This window comes from Panthera tigris, chromosome A1 (assembly GCF_018350195.1).
Source record: "Panthera tigris isolate Pti1 chromosome A1, P.tigris_Pti1_mat1.1, whole genome shotgun sequence".
Classification (NCBI taxonomy): domain Eukaryota; kingdom Metazoa; phylum Chordata; class Mammalia; order Carnivora; family Felidae; genus Panthera; species Panthera tigris.
In genome coordinates this window covers 179905279-179924979 of record NC_056660.1, presented here as the reverse complement: position 1 = coordinate 179924979, position 19701 = coordinate 179905279, and the positions used below count along the sequence as shown (strand labels likewise).

The following is a 19701-nucleotide window of genomic DNA, read 5'->3' as shown; positions in this document are numbered from 1 at the left end:
CACTTTTTTATGTGGCATCAGCCAAGTCCATCCAGTGCCTTGCTTTCCAGAGAATACCACAATGTTTTGCATTTCTTACCACACTCCCAGTGGTCATGCAGCAAACATACTGAAGGAAAGCTGCATTTAGAATGTGGAGAATTCTCTGACCTGACGAGTCTCCATTTCTTCCCCTGAGTAATTTAAGTAGGTCACATTTTAAATTTGATTTCCCAAGCACCTGGTTTTAAATAAAATCCATTCTTACCTTCTAGACAATCCTATTTTTTTCACCACATGGAGTTTATACAGAAGAGAAATAGTTGCAGTATGAATAAATAAAATAATTGTAACTATTTTATCAATTAATAAAGATAATACTTATTCACCCCTTACTTTTTACCTTCTTCCACCCTTTGAGAGGAAAGAAGGTGCAGTGGGGGTCCAGTGGGGGTGATTGGATGTAACTTTCTCTGCTGTTCATGGAAGCTTGTGCAATATATAATCCTCAACTCAGAAACAGCCCTTGGAAGCTCATTTCACTGTATGTGTGGCCACCCTTCTCACTAGTTTCCTATTTCAGTAGGCTAGAGTAGAAGTGGGGTAAGAAATGATGCCGATTCTAGTCTTGCCAGTAGAAGAGATATCTTTAATGTTACCTAGATCAAAAATGGAAAGTGGATTTTCTCTTGAAATGCCAATTCTGCCTTCTTGCAGGTCTCAACCTGGGCACTGCATTGAAGGTTTGAGGCTCTGTCTAGGCTCAGGGAAACAAGATGCCATGATCAATTGATGATGCCTGCAGAGGTACAGGAAGGGAGAATAGTAATTTACATCACACATTTGCCATTCCTGACATAGAACTTAGCATATTTCATGAGAAACTGACATGGAACAAATTTACTTTTTCTTCAGAGCCCTCTCAAAACTTTTCAAAAGACCATACTTTTTCTCATGCTTCCTCACATTTGCACAGTCCCTAACCTGTATCTTGGGCACCCTGGGTTCAAAGCTTTCTTCTACCCTGCCTTAGACAATCAGCATGTATAGCAACTGTGTACAGACCTCTGCTAAAGTATCCTGGAATAGAAAGCATGCTCTCTACATTTAAAGAGAGTCTATCCAGAGTCAATTATGTGGCTTTGATGTTCTCACTTTTGAACTCCTTTTTCTCTGGTAGATTCAGAAGGATGAGAATTCTGCTAAGAATCATAGCCCAAATAATTTCCACAACTATCCTATAATAAAACACTGGGGGGAGGGCAGGACATCCCTCAACCATATGTCAACTTTAAGATGTTTTTGTTTCAGAAAAGTTTGCAATTAAGTTACAAACCTCAGAAAAAGGTACCAGGTGTGCAGCATGAGGTCTATTCCACAAACTGTTTTCCATGTCTTTCATAAATGGCCATTTAGTGCTTGCCATAACCTCCTAGTTGACGATGTCTAAATATCAGGAACATAGGAGAAATATTTACTTACATCAACATTGATGACTGCAGAGCTAAAAGGAAATCAACAGTGATGAACATGGTCCTGTCCTCAAGGGGTTTACTAAATCTCCGGGAAATTAGACTCTCACAGAAGGAAAGCTAATTACTATAAAAACAAGATAGATACATGACAACAGGGGACAGTTGATGAGGCAGGGTGGCACCACTTACTGCAGCGATCTAATTGCATCCCTGTCCTGTGACACAATTTGGTCTGTACACATACATGTACATGTAAAATTCTCAGAACCCATGCATTCCAAATCATGGGTAAACCAGGAGTCTCTGAAACATCTCTCTTGGTCATTTCTGAAGGCCCCTGAGTGCCAGCTCCAAAGCAGGCAGTTGTGCCCTCCTTCTAGGCCCAAAATGAGAAGCCACATTGGAAACTTAGGTTCTTTACAAACCGATTCTGAAAGGAAGAGTCCAAAGACTGAAGGTGACCACTAAAATCCCAGTCTTGATCTCTAAAAGTGGTGAATTGGCACATTTGAGCTGAGATTGGTGAAAAACATTGGGTAATCTCATACCAGATGGTCCTTGATGACTTTCAGCCCTCTTCCTCTGCACAAATGCAGGGGAGTCCCAGCTGGGACAGGAACCACTACCAGTTTCAGATCTTCGGTTTGCCCTCCCCTTCTTGATTTCTTTTTCTTAATAGTCCAGACATGTTTAGTCTATTCTTTATTACACATTTATCTCTTTGTAGTCTAGATAAGGAAGCTAAAACATAAAGAGATTGAGTGTGTCAACCACAGCCAATCCCACTTCTTTTTAATGGACATAAAGTTGTCAGGAATAGAAGCCAATTAGCTAAATACTCAGCAAAATGGATCCTAATCTCCTGTACCACTAATAATAACACATGAATCCATGTAGCTTGATCAAGTGCACAGCTTAGATTTGGGCCAACTTGCTTTCTAAGGGGACTCCCCCTCTTTTGAGCTTTGTGGCTTTGGCTGCCTAATCTGACCAGTCTGAACTTCATCTGTAAAACAGGCATCCAGAGTCTAGCCTCCACCTCATAGAATGATTATGGTGATTAAGGAATAAATTGTACATAGGGCATTTGACCCTGTGCCTGGCACATAATAAGCATCTAATTGGTGGTAGCTGCTGTTACTAGTAGCATTTTTGTTGTTGTCATTGTGATAGTAATTGTTTATTTGAAGATGGCTCCGCACCTCCATGACCAGAGTTTCCAACCTCTAACATTGCAAACAAAGCTGAAATGCCAGGTGGGCTCTGCCTCCATAGACAGACACAACCCTTCAGGCACTGCCCCCTGTGACCTGGTGTTCTGTCTCTGGTTTTTGCAGCTGCCTGCCCCGTCCTGTGCAGTGGAAACGGACAATATTCCAAAGGGACGTGCCAGTGCTACAGCGGCTGGAAAGGCGCAGAGTGTGATGTGCCCATGAATCAGTGCATCGATCCTTCCTGCGGGGGCCATGGCTCCTGCATTGATGGGAACTGTGTGTGCTCCGCTGGCCACAAAGGCGAGCACTGTGAGGAAGGTAAGTGCTGCAGGGCCAGGCTGGGCAGCAGCAGAGGCGGGAGGATACTACAGGCTCAGACGTTTGCTAAGGAGCCCAATCCAAGGCTCCGCATTTTGCAAAGGAAACTTCAACATTTTGCGCAGAGAACTTCAAATGCCTTGGGTTTTGTAGACTTCTGAAGTTGTAGAAAACACAGGGCTGTGGAGGGGTTCTGGAAGGAATGCTTTGTTTACCCTTCTTTATGTTAAATGGCTACTTCTTTAAATTGCTTTCTCTGCCTTTATCTTTCTTCTCTTTGCCTGTAACTCCTCCTTCCCTCCCTTCCTGCTCCTTCTTTACCCTTTTTTCTTTCTTCTACTTCCCGATCTTCCTCTTTTCTTCTGCTTTATTTAAAATCCTCTGATTTAAGGGGTGCCTGGGTGGCGCAGTTGGTTGAGCGTCCGACTTCAGCCAGGTCATGATCTCACGGTCCGTGAGTTCGAGCCCCGCGTCAGGCTCTGGGCTGATGGCTCGGAGCCTGGAGCCTGTTTCCGATTCTGTGTCTCCCTCTCTCTCTGCCCCTCCCCCGTTCATGCTCTGTCTCTCTCTGTCCCAAAAATAAATAAAAAACGTTGAAAAAAAATTTTTTTAAATAAAAAAATAAAATAAAATCCTCTGATTTGGGAATTACTAAAGCTATCCAGAAAAATAAATAAATAAACAAGAATCCTTAATCTCCCTGTGTTCCCCATAGTTGTTTTATTTTTTTTTAACTGCCCCTGGTAATCTAGTACCCATATATGTATGTGTACATTTTACAAAAATTAATACCAACAGAAAGCAGTCAGACTTGAAAGACAATAGACAGCCATGTCATTTAGAGACACGTTGTAGGGCACATTGTCCTGGTAACCTAAATCACACAGAATTAGAGGAGGGTGGGTGTGTAGCACAGGACTGGAATTTCGTGAATTCTGAAATGCTCAGTATAACATGCATTCTGGTGGCCTCTAGCACCCATGGGAAAAGTTAGGGGTGTAATAAACTGAATCCAATCTGAAAAGACACTATCAGAGATGAGACTCAGTGAGCAGGAAGGCGGCATGCAGGAGGCAGTACAGGAATTGAGAAGGAGCACCGCTCTGGAGCTGATCAGAAGCCAGCTACAGTCCTAGTCACTCTGGTTAGTGCTTGTAGAAGAGTTATTTGGTACAAGGTGTTGAGACCTATAAGGCGAAGGAACTCTGACAAACTGCCTGTCACTCTTCCCCCTCTGTATTTGTGCTTCCATAGTACAGTCTCGGCTTGTTCATCTCTTGCTTCTCTCAATATAAAGCATGAACCAGAGTTTGTAGTCAGGTTAGAGCCTTGATGCTCTCTATCCCTGGCCCACTCCCACCCTTTGAATTGGCTCAGTTGTTATTTTCCAGCTGAGCACCTTTCTTCTACATGTGTCTGCCAGACAAACATTCCCGTGCAACTCAAACAGCACTTTTCCCTCCCACATTCCCAGTGGAAAAAGTGTCAACTCACCCAACAAGCTAAGGGGAAAAGTGAAGCCCGCCACCTACCCCATGTGAAATAACTTGAGAGGACCACACAGAATGTCCTCCTAGAAAAGACTCTGTTAGGTGCCATATGCCTGTGTTGCCTCTCAGCTTCTCACTGCCAAGCTGAGAAAAAGGGGCCTCAGGTGCTATGAGGTTCTCAGATTCAAGTGGATCTGTTCTCCCATCCTGTTAAGTAATAGATCTCCAGGGTTCTATTAAAAAAAAATCATTACAGCCCTCACGACAAAGTAATGACAGTAGCTTATCCTTAGATAAACATACAAAAGCTCTCCTTCTGAAATCTCCCATTTCATAGTTTTTAGAACTATGGCTACAAAGAGTCAGCTTCCATGACATTATTCTTCTAAGATTTTCCAATACATCAGTGGTAATGCCATTAATGGGACCCAGAAGTCTGACCCCCAGATCTTCATTTGCTCAACACTCTATATGTTTTTTTCCCCTCTATTATAAAAGGTAGCCTCCCTCCATCTGCATCATAAAACCAAATTGGGAGTTTGGATAGAGGAAGGACTGATTTAATAACCCTGCTTGAAAGGTTAAAGTTCTTAAAGATAAATGGATTGCAGAAGGCAAAGCTGCATTTGCTGAAAACATGGGAGAGGCCAATAACATGACAAGAAAGGTTAAAACGACCTTTTGCATACATCATTTGGCGAGAACGAAATGATAAAGCAATGACATTGCCCGTCTTAGAATTTTTTTTCCCTCCAGTAAAGATTGTACATATCTTTGTGAGTAGAATTTCAAGTGATTTCTCAACTTTCTTACTCTACCAACCAGTCTTATTTCAATGTTCGGAATGAATTAACCATCCAACAAAACAAGAAAGCCACGTGGATCATTATAAAAGGATGAAATCTCCTCTATTGATTTCTGCAACCCAAAAAGAATGAATTGAGGTGATTCATATGCTGTTTTCAAAATAGGAAATGGAATCAGAAGCTCTGGATCAGCACTTTTTCTTCCATTTAGCTTTTTTATTTCTGATATTCATCATAGTCATAACGTTCAGACAATTTACCTGAAATGGCCATGGCAACGAAATCAATAGTTGCCATCCTCCATTTTTGCTGTATAAACATTGTTGTACTATTAACAAATTTGCACAGGAAAATGAAAGGACGGATTCACGAGGTTTCATTTAATGATATCTGGGGGAGTGGGCAGGTGATGAGAGAGGAACGGACATATTAGTTCAAGTCAGCCATGTTTTCTTGTCAGTTTCATGGTTGAGTCATTTTTCAATGACATTTAACTTCATAAATGTAATTCATGGTTCTTCAGGGGTTTATAGTACATATTGTTTGTAAAATTCCTTGACCTCTTTTTTTATCCTTAGGGATAGAAATTGCATTCACAACCCTTTTTTGTCAAACCTACAGAGGGCCCAAGACTAAATGAGTTCTAATGATTTCAGCTGCCAAGGGGCTGGTGTTGTAAGGCACATGGTTCTTAGCTGGTAAAGGCCACTGTCCCCCTTTTAAGTGTAACACTGTTTCTATTTATAAAGCTTTGTAAGATGCCATAGTCCCTCCTGCCTGCTAAAGATTCTAAGGATGTGGCCACAAGACCATCTCATGAAATTGGAACCAAATTTAAAATTCATAATGAAACCACTCTTCTTAAAGTCTGGATTTAGTTACTCCATCAGCTGCTGTAATTGTATAGCACAAAAAGCATATTTACTTGTATAACTGAAAGGGTTGGCTCATATATCTAGATACAATAAATGATTCTCTTGATGACATTCCACTCCTGGACTAATATATCTCAGTGGATTTTCTTCTTTTCTCCATACTATAATTTAAGATAGAGAAGAGAAAGCTAACTTGTCTGGAAGAAAAACTATATTTTCTTATTTTCTTTTAGGGAGGTGTATATTACTTTTTATTTCATCCTTTTAAGAAAAAGTGTATGGTATGCTTTTTTTAAGTTTTTGAAAGCTCCTAGCTGTTGGCACCTCACCAAACATTTTAAATAGCTAATTATAGATGGAGGGTCGTTTTTGAGACACATAGCACATGAGATATCTCTGTGTATATTTTGATTTTGCTGTATTAAAGATGGGCAGAGAGGAAAAAAATACAACTTTGGGATTTCCTTGTATTAGAAGAATATGGACAAGATTGATTCTGAATGAATTAGCTCATATTGTACAGATCCCAAATGACACAGCATGCTTCCCAAAAGCAAGAAGTTGTTAGCACCATTTCTTTGTTGTTAGTTCTCCATAGTTTTTCTCGGTAATGACAAATGCTTTATAGCAGTCTGCCATTCATTCCTGTAGCAACTGGGTATTGAACACCTACTATATTTTTTGACTGTTCTAAGCACAAGACAGACGCCAAAGACATTGCACAGCCGTAAATGTCTTCTATTTGTTTGAAACTTTCGATTCATTTACCTCCAGATGCACTCCACCATCCTGAGAAAATTTGAAGGTGTTAGAAAAGGTTATATCATCAGAAGTGATAATACAGAAGACAATGAATTCAACCGTTAAAGTGATTGCAACCAGAGCAAGTAGCATCATCATAAACGTCTCCACCTAATAATAAATCACTGAAATTCCCCTTTCTGAGAGTGTATTTTTTATTTTTTTATAATCAATGGCAGCTTCTGTTTCCCCATGGCTCAAATAGTTTTGAGCTGGTTTTCATAAATAATATCTTCCTGAGAAGATTCAAATGGATCAGATCAGAAACATGTCTTTACACTGAAAATTCATATTGTTGCCTCAAGGGAGCACTGCTCTTTGGAAACTTCATGGAATACTGTGATTTCTAATAAACTCAAGTTCCTGATTTCTGACATACCCCAGAATGAAATCATTTGTGGCATGGGTAATCTAAATAATGTCATATTTAGAGCCAATGTATCATCAATTTTAAAATATACCATTATTTTGTATGCCATAAGAAGAAAAAAAGTTGATACTATGGTACAAAAAGCTGGGACCCCAAAGGGTTGCCATTTCAGTGTCATGGTGAACTATTTAAGAGGCCAAAAATCTTGTATGTTTCAATCTTGGCATCAGGCAAAGAGAGAAATCAAAATCTCTGAGAATTTGAACTACACGATGGCATACATGCACATGAGGGACTAAATTACAGCAGCAGAGTGGTCCAAAAAACCTCAAGAAAAGAATTTAAAGTGGTCTCAAGCTGGCTGTGCCCCCAGTTGACGGCAGAAGAAAATGCTTTAACCTAGGCCGAGAGGGCTGATTTCCGAGCTGTTAAAATGAAGAAAATGTATGTCTTAGCTAAATAAGGTGATGAGACTTTCCTATTTCTCTGATTCACAAGACAACATCTGAGCTCTCTGCAAAACCACTATTTGCCATCCAAACCCCATGGTGTACATTTCTCTCATCTTCAAATGCCATTGTATCATTTGTTAGAAATACCTAAGGAAGTTGATCTTCCTCTAAAAAGCCCTATTTATCCAACTCTGGGGCTGGATGAACATCCAAGGTTTGGAGTCAAATTCCCATGCAAAAGTCCTGTTGTTGAGAACTGGATTTGGCAGCTCACTTTGAGTTGAATCTAGAGTAGGAATCTTCAAGTTACCTACTGGATGCATATCCACCCTGAGTACTTAGATGGCCAAACAGACCATAAAACTAGCAAGAATGACAGTGACCAAAACCTGACCATTAACTCTTCTGACTGACAGTCTGAGGGAATGTCAGTGCCACAGCTAGAGACTCCCCCATTCAGTCCACTCATGATTATATTTAGGAAGATTACCTCTTTGGGATCATTTCCATACCTAGCTTCACCCCTTCTATCCTGCTTTTCTCACTGACTCCTGTTGTAGATGTGTGACAACGAATGGAAACTACTTTTAAACTTAGCCTAAGTGAAATTTAATTAGGAAAGTGACTCATTTATAAGTTTCATTGGTTTTCTTTTTAATCCTTTGTTACCTTCTGAAGTCAAATATTAGTGAAGTTAGAATGAGCCTTCTTTTTCTCTCTGATAGTGAGGGATAGTTGGGTTTGGGGATACATGTAGAGATATCACCAGTATTCATGTTCCAGGCTCAGAAGCTCTGATATGATATAATTAAAGTACTAATGTTTAGAAGTACAAGGTTCTCAACATTGAATGACACACCTCTATATCTGGTTCCCCCTAAAGCTCTGCTTGAGAAATCCCCTCTCTCTCTTACATTCTCTTCAAGTTGGAGATTCGGTGTTTGGGCACATAAAAATCCTTGAATTCTTTATGGGTTGTTCTTCAAGAGACCACGTAAGTATTACCTGGGCTGCTCCATTTGCTCCCAAGAGGATAAGAATTAGTGAATCACTGGCTTCTTCAGCGGCAAGGTGGTGTCTCATGGCCCACCCCCATAAGTGATCAATACTTGTCCTCTTTGTTTTTTTTTCAGTTGATTGCTTGGACCCCACCTGTTCCAGCCATGGGGTCTGTGTAAATGGAGAATGCCTTTGCAGCCCTGGCTGGGGTGGTCTAAACTGTGAGCTGGCAAGAGTCCAGTGCCCAGACCAGTGCAGTGGGCATGGCACTTACGTCCCCGACACAGGTCTCTGCAGCTGTGATCCCAACTGGATGGGTCCCGTCTGCTCTGTTGGTAAGCCAAGAAGTTTCCTCCTCGCTTTTCCCAATACTCATGCCCTATGGTCTTCCATGAGCCCAAATGGATGGGAATCTACTCTTCTCACTGGGATAAAGGGACTTAGGTTAATTGCATAGGGCCTATCATACTCTCTTCTCAGTCATGAAGTCTGTGATCCTGAGAAACAAACACACACACACAAAAATACCGCAGGTTCTTGTGCCTCGTTTGTTCCATCACTACAAATGGATGAGGGGCCCGGGAGGAATGCTTCCATTTTCATTATAGGTTTTCTTATGCACACTCCCTAAAGGTACCAGAAAACAAAACAGAACAATTCAGTCCCAGACAAACTGAATGGAACGTCCTATAAAACAGAAAAGAGGCTCCCTTGGGGTGCTGTGTGAACATGTTATAAAGCTCTGCAATACTCCAGTGACAGGAAAATAATGAAGTTGCACTATACACTTTATTTTCCTAAAATTAAGAGTATGTGTCTTCCCTCCCGAGTGACCCTAAAAGGGAACGGTTCAACAGTTCAAGCCAGTCCCAACCTACCTGAGAATGGTTCCATTCACAGTGACAAGTGCCTATCCAAGCAAGCGATCATCATTCCGCCCCCTTCCTCTGGGTAGTGAGACAGCTGTCAGATTGCCATGGCAATCAGGAAGGGAATATATGTGAAGCTTTGCCTACAATGAGAAAGAAATGAATATTTCATTCCAAAAGAAAAAAAGAGTCCGTTAAAATGGGCTATTTTGAGACGTCTTCTAAGCCCACTCACCTCTGGATTCCACACTGATGCTGGTGGTCCAGGCCACGCTCTGCAGAGGATGGGGAAGGGGAAGCCCTCAATCTGAGACCCAACTGTGTTGCCTACATGCTGTGTGACTTTGAGTGAGTCACTTCCCCTCCTGATTGGGTTTTCCCTCCCCTGGCACAATGAGCCATGCCTCCCTTAACAGTCTGTCGTAAGGATGAATGTCTGGCACGTGCTTGTCCTCGAGTGAGAGGTCTGGAACGCCAGCGAGTGTTTATCTGTCTGTCTGTCTCCTCCCCAAGCACAAAAGACTTTGAGCTCCTTTGAGAAAGAGGCTGTGTAAATGCAGCACAATCATAGAGGTCATCATTGCCACAAGGTGCCAATCTGGGTGATGGGTGAGTGTGCAATCATTAGGGGAATGGAGCTGTGGGGTTCCCAGCTGGCCGGTGGTCAGCTCAGGCTCTCAACAGGGAAAAAAAAAAAAAGTCCCAGCTGGCTAGGGAGTCAGGATGCACATATATCTTTTCAGATGGCACCTCCTGGGTAGCTTTGCCAAACTGGATTGCCACTGTGTGACCTCCTCCTGGGATGGCCTCAAGCTCTAGAACAGTGGTTCATTCTCACACTCTAGTGCACATCAAAACCACCTGGAGGATTTGTGAAAACAAATTTCTGAGCCCCATGCCCAGAGTTTCCAATTCAGGAGGTCCAAACAAGGCACAAGAATTTGCATTTCTAACAAATTCCCAGGTGATGGTGGTGCTGCAGGTCCAGGGACCCCACTGTGAGAACCACTGCTCTAGAAACTACATAAGAATAAATTAATACCCAGCCAGTGGAGAGGCCTCCCAAGGTGACGCACCTGCTGGGCCTTGGGGCCTGCTCCAGGGACCCAGGCCATGTGTGTGGTCTGGCCTCCAGTGGAGGGTTTTGCCAGCTGTGGTGTTGAGCTGTAATCATTGTTTTTCTTCCAGAAGTGTGCTCAGTAGACTGTGGCACTCACGGCGTCTGCATCGGGGGAGCCTGCCGCTGTGAAGAGGGCTGGACAGGCGCAGCTTGTGACCAGCGCGTGTGCCACCCCCGCTGCATTGAGCACGGGACCTGTAAAGATGGCAAATGTGAATGCCGAGAGGGCTGGAATGGTGAACACTGCACCATTGGTAGGCAAACGGCAGGCACCGAAACAGGCACATATTGCTTTATTTTCATAAATCGTAGATCTATAGTGATGGTCGTGCATTGCAACTGGCTGTTCCTTCAGGGATATGAGTGCTCTACAACATTCCTGCTGCCTCTCCAAATCTTCAAGGGGATAGAGAAGGGAAAAACAAGTCCCCAACTAGAAAAGTCTTTCCCTTTTTTCCAGAATTCCATATTGGGAGGAAAAGAACAAAACTAGAGACGCAAATCCATTCAAATTACTGATTCAGGGAGGGAGAAATGCACATGCATGGGAAATTGTCAGGACCTGGAGGTTTCAAGCACCCTACGTGACCGTGGTCTGCAAATCCCTCCTTGTTGAATACCCTCCCAGCTGGATGGATCACTGGATCCCTGCTTGCCAGCAACACCTGAGCACAGTTGTTTTAGACAAGGTTAGATACAGGCAGGACTCCCAGGTTTCCTGGGTAGCCAGGTACCACTGGAATAGGTTTGAGCACCCTCTTGCTATCCCAAGGCAAAGTGTCATCCTTGGGCTCTTGACCCTCCCCATCACCACCACCACTGATCAACGTCTCCTCCTCTAGTCCCATGTCATTCTCACTCAGCCACCTCTCTCTACAAGTTTTTTGATGAAAATTTTTTTAAGATTGTTTTCTTTTTTGAGAAGTAATCGTTCCCAGGTTTCTTCAGTTTTGATTTTGATTGCTTTTGGTCAATATTGTGGTTTAGGGTAGGACAATACTGGATTGAATGTATCCAGTTATCCCTTTGAGAAGATGGGAGCCAACGCTCTTTGGTTTTCCATATCCCTCAGACAGTCGGAGTTATGAAGTTGTCAAATTGAGTGTCATTTTACCTCTAGGATTTGCTTTTGTTGGGTTGAGTTCATGCTCAAGTTGGCTAATACACTCACTTGCAAGGAAATTCTCGGAGAAGTTTCCAAGCAAACTACTGACTTGCCTTCTTGGAGTTATCTTTGAATCTAGCCATCAAGTTTGGGGGCCTCCCCTCTGTCCTAGCCCCAGGACCCCAGTCAACAGATTGGGTACCTGGAGGGAGAGACAGGGTTAAGAACTTGTCCGGGGCTGACTCATGAGGTCAGACTCAATTTCCCATGCTGTTCATTTGAGTGGTTAAGCAGAGAAAAAGTGAATTCTGCATTATATTTACCCCATTTCCATGTAATTGGGCATCTGAGGGGCAGCGTGCCAATCCAGGCCATGACTATAGCACTGGGACCCTGTCGGGACAGTCTGTTGGCAGTGAATTGTTTCTGCAATCTCTCAGTGATGCTCCAGATACTGCTCCCCTGCAGCTGCTTTCATCTTCTGTTCCCTGCAGAGTCTGGGGGATAATTCAGAAAACTCTCAAGGGAGGATGTGCACAGCCCACTACCAAGACAGTTTACAATTCTTACCAATAGCTTCCTCTCTTCAGGGGTGTTCCTCCTGATGTACTTTTGCATGCCCCATGTGATTTAAAGACTTCCCCCACCCCCCATACCTCCATTTTCCTAGGCTGCTCCCCTCAAAAAAAAAAAAAAAAAAAAAGCTCTTGCCAACCAATAACCTTTAGGTAGAAAATCCTACTTTCTTTCAGTTCACACCATCCAGCCTCACCTCCCCTTTGCTCTCCCTTTCCACGTCTGCTGAGGGTTTGCTGCCCCACCATGATGCCTGCTAGCTCTCCCCTACCTACAACTCATCCTCACTCTGGGAATAGCTCACAATAGCACATCCCAGATGGATTGGAGTAGAGTTTGGAAAATTACAGTCAAAGGTGCCATATCTGACCTGCTGCCTTTTTTTTTTTATATGGCTTCCAAGCTAAAAATAGTCTTCATGTTGATTAAGTGTTGAAAAAAATAAGAGATATTTTCTGACACATAACTATTAAACTCAAATTTCAGTGTCCATTAAACAAAGTGGGTTTTTTTTTTTTTGAGGACAGCCACACCCATTCATTGATAGACTGTCAGCTTGCACATTGCATCTTAGTGTTGAGTGATTGCCACAGAGACTGCATGGTCCACAGAGCCATGTGTTACCTGGCCCTGTATAGGAACAATTGGCCGACCCCTGAATTGGAGAGTTGTCCAGGGCTTGATGGATCGAGAGGAGAAGAGAGAGGCTGGCCAACATTCACTTTAGGAAAAGGCCTCCAGCTGTGATTTGAAGGTTGTCAAAGGGAGAAGGTCCAGTGTGGAAGTAGGGAGACAATAATGGTTGAATTGAAATGTGTCTGGAGCCTTGAAGCTGAAATGGGATGATGGCACCTCTAGTCTCAGTAGGAAATTATGGGGATATGGCCAGCAACAGAACACAGGAGATGTTTCATTCTAGCAGTCTTATGGGTGAGATGGATTGGGAGAAGATGTCTCTGCTACTTGAAGTGGCTGGTTCAAGTTTTACTTGTGTGTGTGCTAAACATACATGAGCTCTTGGGAGACATAGAAAACAGGCAAATTCATGTGTCAGGTAAAGGAAGTAAATGAAAGGAGTTTGGGTTCAGGGAAGTGTCTTGTCCAGAACTGTGATCTCTCGTGACTTTTGGGTTCACTCTATGTAAGTTTACAAAGTATTTGTCACCAAAGTCTTTTCTTGTGAGGAACTAGGGCTCCCTAGTTTCATTTCTAGATAGGTGCTGTATCCTCATGGTTGTGTTCACTGGGACTTGTTCTAGAAAAGCCAAACATACCTTGGTTGTTGAGATTTGCTATTCAGAATGTAGAGGTGTTTGGATGCACATAATTGGTTTGTTGTTGTTGTTGTTTTGTTTGTTTGTTTGTTTGTTTGTTTTCCTTTTCAACCTCTGGCCTCCAAGCTTCTATGTGAAGGTTTAGACTTTTATTTTGAGCAGACACTCCTGTCAATTCATTTTAAGTAAATGTGACAATTTACAAGCCCAGAATTGGTCCTCCTCCTCAGGGATAGAAAAGAAAAGAAAGAGAGGCTTTTTGGTCCTTTTCAAGCAAAGCCTCAAATGCTGTATTTTGAAAAGAGAAAATAAATAAGAATGAAATGGCACCTAGTCTGCAAACAACGCATTAGGAAATTTGAGGTAAGGCAGAGCCTAGGTGATTAGTGTTGGGGCACAAGGGTTGTCTGCAGCCTATTTTCAAAAGGTTGTGGTGAGGTGGTGTTCTTAGAATCATTGCCAACAGTCACCTGAACAACTTGCATCATTATTTGTGGATCACATTTATTTTGCTGGAGAAAGCAAGAATATAGATGGGGGTGGAAGGGGGAAGTGAGGATAAAAACATGGACTTCTGAAAATCAAGTAGGATCTATCCATGTTTGGTCAAGTGAATTTCTGGAATTTCCAACTGAATTATTATTTTTTATATTTGGAAATTTAGTACATATTACTAAAGATTTAAACGTAAGGTATAACATTTCAATACTGTTAAAGTGAACATACTGGTAGACTGGATTCTACCAAGCAATCATTCTTATATTACATTTTTCTAACAAGTTAAATATAAGGTATGGCTAAAACCTACAGAATTGCATAGATAAGAAATATGCTTTGAATCCAAATGAACCACAATTCATGTTTATCTTTGGAATATATTAGTATTATTTGGATAAGCTGCAGTTTACTCTTATGAATAAATCAGAAAGTGCCCTGTGTGGTTAGATTAGTTTTATTCTTTAAACATAATCCTAAAATGGGTTGTTGTTTCTATCACCTGCCATGCCTTACTGAACTGGGGATTGAACCTCAGAAGACCATCCAAAGACCATGCCAGCAAGGCATAAAGGGACTACAGAATAGGTCAAAAATCACTGTGAACTATAGTAAACTCAAACAAGTGTCTGTTATAAAGAAATGAGGTAATTGTTAGTGTGTTTTGCATACAGAATCATTGAGCGAAGTATAGGGAGAAATAACATTTTGCCGCAGAATGCAAGCCGAGAAACTAAATGCTAATTGAGGATTGTTGTTATTATCTGCTGACTGTGGGCTGTCCAGACATCCGCTCTGAGTAATACAAACTAACACACCCACAGAATAAATCCACCACCACCAGGCACCCACCCTAGGTGAGCTGTTTGATGTCTGGGTAGTGAGCAATGCCTGTAGTGGTTGTTACAACTATTTATTTTGTTTGTGTGGTCCTGACCTCCACCTGCATTTCAGAATCATGAGGACTCGATTCCCAGGCCCATATGGGGCTGGGTGACCTGCTGTGTGCCACAAGTCAGAACAGTTTTCTTTTCTCGCTATTGCACTGGGCCCTTCTATTTTTCATCTTTAATTGGTTGGGGAAGGAAATAGGTTCTTGTGATGTTAATAAGGAAAATGAATCTTTACCCAAGGTAAAACCAGCCGTGTAACAATCTGATGTGCTGATTAAGTGATTGTCATCAGAAGTAGACAGGGTCACAGTCCAAGAGGGAGAGAGCTTGAGAGCTACAGGGAACAAGATGGGAAGGAAGTGACTATCAAAATTAACCAACTTCAGACTGAATACAGCTGCTTCTGCATCTTGTTCCAGTTTCATTCTCGGTCATGAAAACATTTTTCTTGTAGCTATTATCCTTGAACATTCAAGCTTTCATGACTCCACAATGAGATCAAGTTGAGATGAAATTAGCCACTGTGGAGCCATCCTTACCACCAGGTCTGTGGGAGCAGCTAATTCTCTGATTGGTTAATTAACCTATTCCTCCGGGGGCTCTTATTAGAACCTATGCTAGGAGCTCCATTCTTCTGTGAAGTGAAAACCTGAAGGGATGGTCTTTCACTGTTAAATATTATGGACAAGCTTTTTGTGGGGTACAAAAGATGTTCTACTTCTGATTTTTCCCCCCACAATGTGCCCAAAATGTGAGCCTCCTCATTGAAGATCAAGAACCACCACATGACCAGAAGTTCTCTTTGAGTCTGGATCAGGCAGTCTACCCAGGTTTCCTTACCCAAACTCAGAACAAGGACTTGAAGGTAGAAGATACAGGAACACTTTTTCAATGCACTCAAAAAATAAAATAAAATGAAAAGAGAAAAATGTCTTACAAGTAATAAGATTCTCATCACAAGAAAGTGTGATGAGCCTTTCTTGGCCTGGATGTTGATGAAAGGCTTTAAACATTAGTTGGAAAATAAGGCTCACCCTAACTTAATGGCTCAACCATTCACAGAATGGTTATTTTGGTTCTTTTGTCTGTGTGGTCCTGATCTCCAATTGCATTTCAGAATCATGATGACTCGATTCCTAGGATCATGTGGGGCTATGCAAGTGGAAATGGTCTTTTGTACTGTTTCCTATGTGATTTAGTAATATGTGCCCATGAAAGGAGCTCCCATCAACAAAGAAAGGGGTGGAAGGAGCCTTGATGTTTTAGTTCTGTGGAGAGACAGTGACTTGGAGCATTGATGTGCCATACCCTTAATAGTTTAGATGGTCCTGTTGATGTACCAGCCTGTGGCCCACTGTGCCAGAGCCTGACTCAACAAGTAAATACCTTAATATGGACTGTTACAGTTTGGGACTCTTAGGACAGAAACCCACAGGTGAAAATTAGCATGAGGAAGATTCTACACTCAAAGGAAAACATGTAAGAATAAGAGCTGTTGAAAAGAAAAGCAGCAGGGGGAGATGCTCTGCCATCATGTTATGTAGTGAGTGCTCTGTCACTTGAGCTTTTACAAAGAATCAACTGTTCAATCTATTAAGAACCAGTTCGTTCCAAGTCTTTGATTCTCAGATCCCACATTATCCCCTCAAGACTTTACATTAAAAGGAAAGGAACACAAAGAGGGCCCTAGAGATCTGAGCTCCCTTTAGATATTTGTGATGGACATTTGTTCGTCACTCTGTCTTATTTGTGGTGCTGTCATGAAGAATAGGTTGATGGAGGAAGGGGGAGATCTGTGTTCTAGGCTTGGCTCTGCCACAAACATTCTGGGTGCTTTTGAAGTAGTCACCCATCTTCCCAGCCTCAGCTTCTTCCTGCTGCAAATGAGGGAGTTGAACCATATAATCACTTTACAGAGTGTAGTCCAAAGACATGAAATGCTTTTCATTGGTGTGCAAATATATTTTGTTGAATAGTTACATAGAGTGTTTAAAAATACATATTTGGAAAAACTATAACTACCTCATCAAACTCATGAATATACTGGTATTATTGCTAAGGGATGTGGCAAAATTGGGTACCAATATCAGGCCTGAGTAAATTTAAAGAAAAATATTAAGTAAATAACAGTGCAGATATTGCAAATATCACGAAAGCAGTATGTGATTGACTGAATTTAGAACACACTTGGATGAGATGATCTCTAAGGACTGGTCCATCTCCTGAATTTTATTACTCTGATGCAAAATTATACGAATGGACCACTCTAGCACATTGAAACCTTTCTCTCTTCTGCAAGGCACAGAGAGGGTTTCCATGTAGGATCCAATAATATACACTTTACATGAGAGGACAAGATACAGTGTAATGTTGGCTCTGCTGATGATGCTTTTTTGAATGGTTGAGGATAGTCGATGGTACTTTTTTGTTTGTCTATCTGCTCGTCTCATCCCTAGCATCTCAGGTCCAATTTATATATGGTTAACTATGAGATTTTTTCTCCATTGAAAAACTTACATAGTCTGAATAATCAGAGTCCACTTTATTCCTTTATATTTGTGTTTTTTATTTTAAAAATATGGTGTTGAGTACAGGTTTATCTATCTATGTCCATTTCACTTGGATTCGGGGCAAGACAAGCATGATGAACTGCTTAACATACAGGCTTGCATGTCAGTCTGTCTGAGATCAAATCGTGGCAGGTGTCCTCACCTTTGTGTGCCTCAGTTTCTTTGTCTGTAAATGGGAATACTGAAAAGATGACCTACCTCACTGAGTTATATGCACAGTACTAGCACAGTTCCTACCATAAAGCAAGAGCCAAGCAAATGTAAGCTAATGTTGTTGTTGTTGTTGTTGTTGTCATCGTCGTCGTCGTCATCATCATCATCCCCCAGGCCCATCACCATCATCATTATCTATTACAAATGTCAGATAAAAGCAAGGGAAGACTATCAAAATAAATTTGTCATTAAGACATTTCTGCTACCTTCAACCTACCTTTCCTATATACTGCCTCCAACCCATCAAGCAGTTAGTAGCATTTCAAAAATAACACCTACCCACTACCAATTTCCCAAGCCAAGTTTTGTTCTATAACTCACTGGCATCGGGTTCTTACAGGGAAATATAAACTAGCTCTCTTACCTGGAAATTGAACCTGCTTATTTTACCAAACAGCCCACTTACACATGGAATCAAACGTCTGAATATCCTCATGTTAATGGAGGCTTATTATGAAATTGGGGTTTGCTTCTTTCAACCAAAATTTCTCCATCTAGATTTTTTTGGACACATTCCAGAGAAGCCAAGAGGTCTATGAGAATTTCCTTTTAATTCTGGGTTTCATTTTTATAATAAGTACAGTTCAAAAGAAAAGTGTTTTCCTTTGAAGTATTAGATTGGAATTATTATTGAATAGAATAAAACTTCAATTCTTTTAAGCCAGCATTCCTCAAACTAGGGACCACAGACATACTCTACAGGAGTTTGGAAGGACACTGTCTTCCTTTAAGAAGGAACCTGGCATTTCTCACGTTGAAGATGCTGCCAGATCAGTGTCTCTTAGATTACCTTGTCCTGGTCTCTCCTTTTTGGACTCCTTTCCCATTCCTCATGACTCTGAATTCAAAGAATAACTCAGGGAGACTCAACTATGAACTCAGCTGAGTTACAAATGCCTTTTGGAGACTCAATAATTGCACTGATTGTCCCTACTCAGCCCAGTGAACTGCACGATTACCCTCATTCCTCCAGTGGTACAATTGTATGACTCCTTGGAGCAACACCCATGAGTAACATCTGGGGATTCTTTGTAATTCCTTGCTCATCTCCTGGGTTATCAGGAGCCATACATAGTATCCCAGATGTTTATGTAAGAAACAGATTTTGCATTTCCTCCCAAGTTGCCTGCCTAATAGGGTTCAATCTTATACCAAACACTTCTTTCATAGCACTCTATTTCACGAGCTCTTTTCAAAAGTCTTGTCTTTATTGCCTTTGGAAAACAGGGTACCAGCATTTCAAAAAACCTCCACAGTCAGGGTTTATTGATTTCCTCTTCATCCTTTTCATCATGCATTTGAATGCATAATTATAAGTAGACTCACAGAAGGCCACCATGCCATTGACGGCCTCTGAGCTTTTTCCTTCATGGTTAATAAAGAAAGAAACCACATGAAATAGCAACTAGGAGAAAGCTAAGTATTTCATCATAAACATTCTCAGGATAATTAGAATGGATTAAATTACAAGAGAAAATGCATTTAGTTAATCTTTCCTCTAATTAAAAAAATATCCCTAGTTTTAAATAAAGCGTTTGTTTTTAAAAGCATATTTTCATTGTAATCAATAAGGGGGAGGCCTGTTTTGCCCTCGCTGATAGGAGAAAACATCTGCAAAGTAATTAAAAGCTCCCAGACAGTGTTTTTTTGGTTTTTTGTTTTTTGCATTTATTATTATTATTAAGATCTGTAAGTAGCCTTCTCAGTCTTTTCCTGTAACTTGCACAATGGTATTCTCCACAAGCGACCTCATTTTATGGTCCGTGGTGGTATAACTTGCTTTCTGTTCCCAGATCAGTGAAGATGT

The 19701-nt window shown here is 41.5% G+C and overlaps 1 protein-coding gene across 3 annotated transcripts in view; it reads left to right on the top strand.

Moving 5' to 3' along the window:
- The window catches only part of TENM2 (teneurin transmembrane protein 2), a 941161-nt gene that overhangs the window by 786274 nt on the left and 135186 nt on the right, over positions 1 to 19701 (top strand). For 2 of the 3 annotated variants that reach the window (XM_042992777.1, XM_042992795.1), the window contains 3 exons: positions 2792 to 2986; positions 8914 to 9114; positions 10837 to 11049. In XM_042992777.1, the coding sequence (XP_042848711.1) occupies positions 2792 to 2986; positions 8914 to 9114; positions 10837 to 11049 (609 nt within the window). The remainder of the gene's footprint in view (positions 1 to 2791; positions 2987 to 8913; positions 9115 to 10836; positions 11050 to 19701) is intronic. The other variant, XM_042992783.1, reaches the window with a different exon arrangement.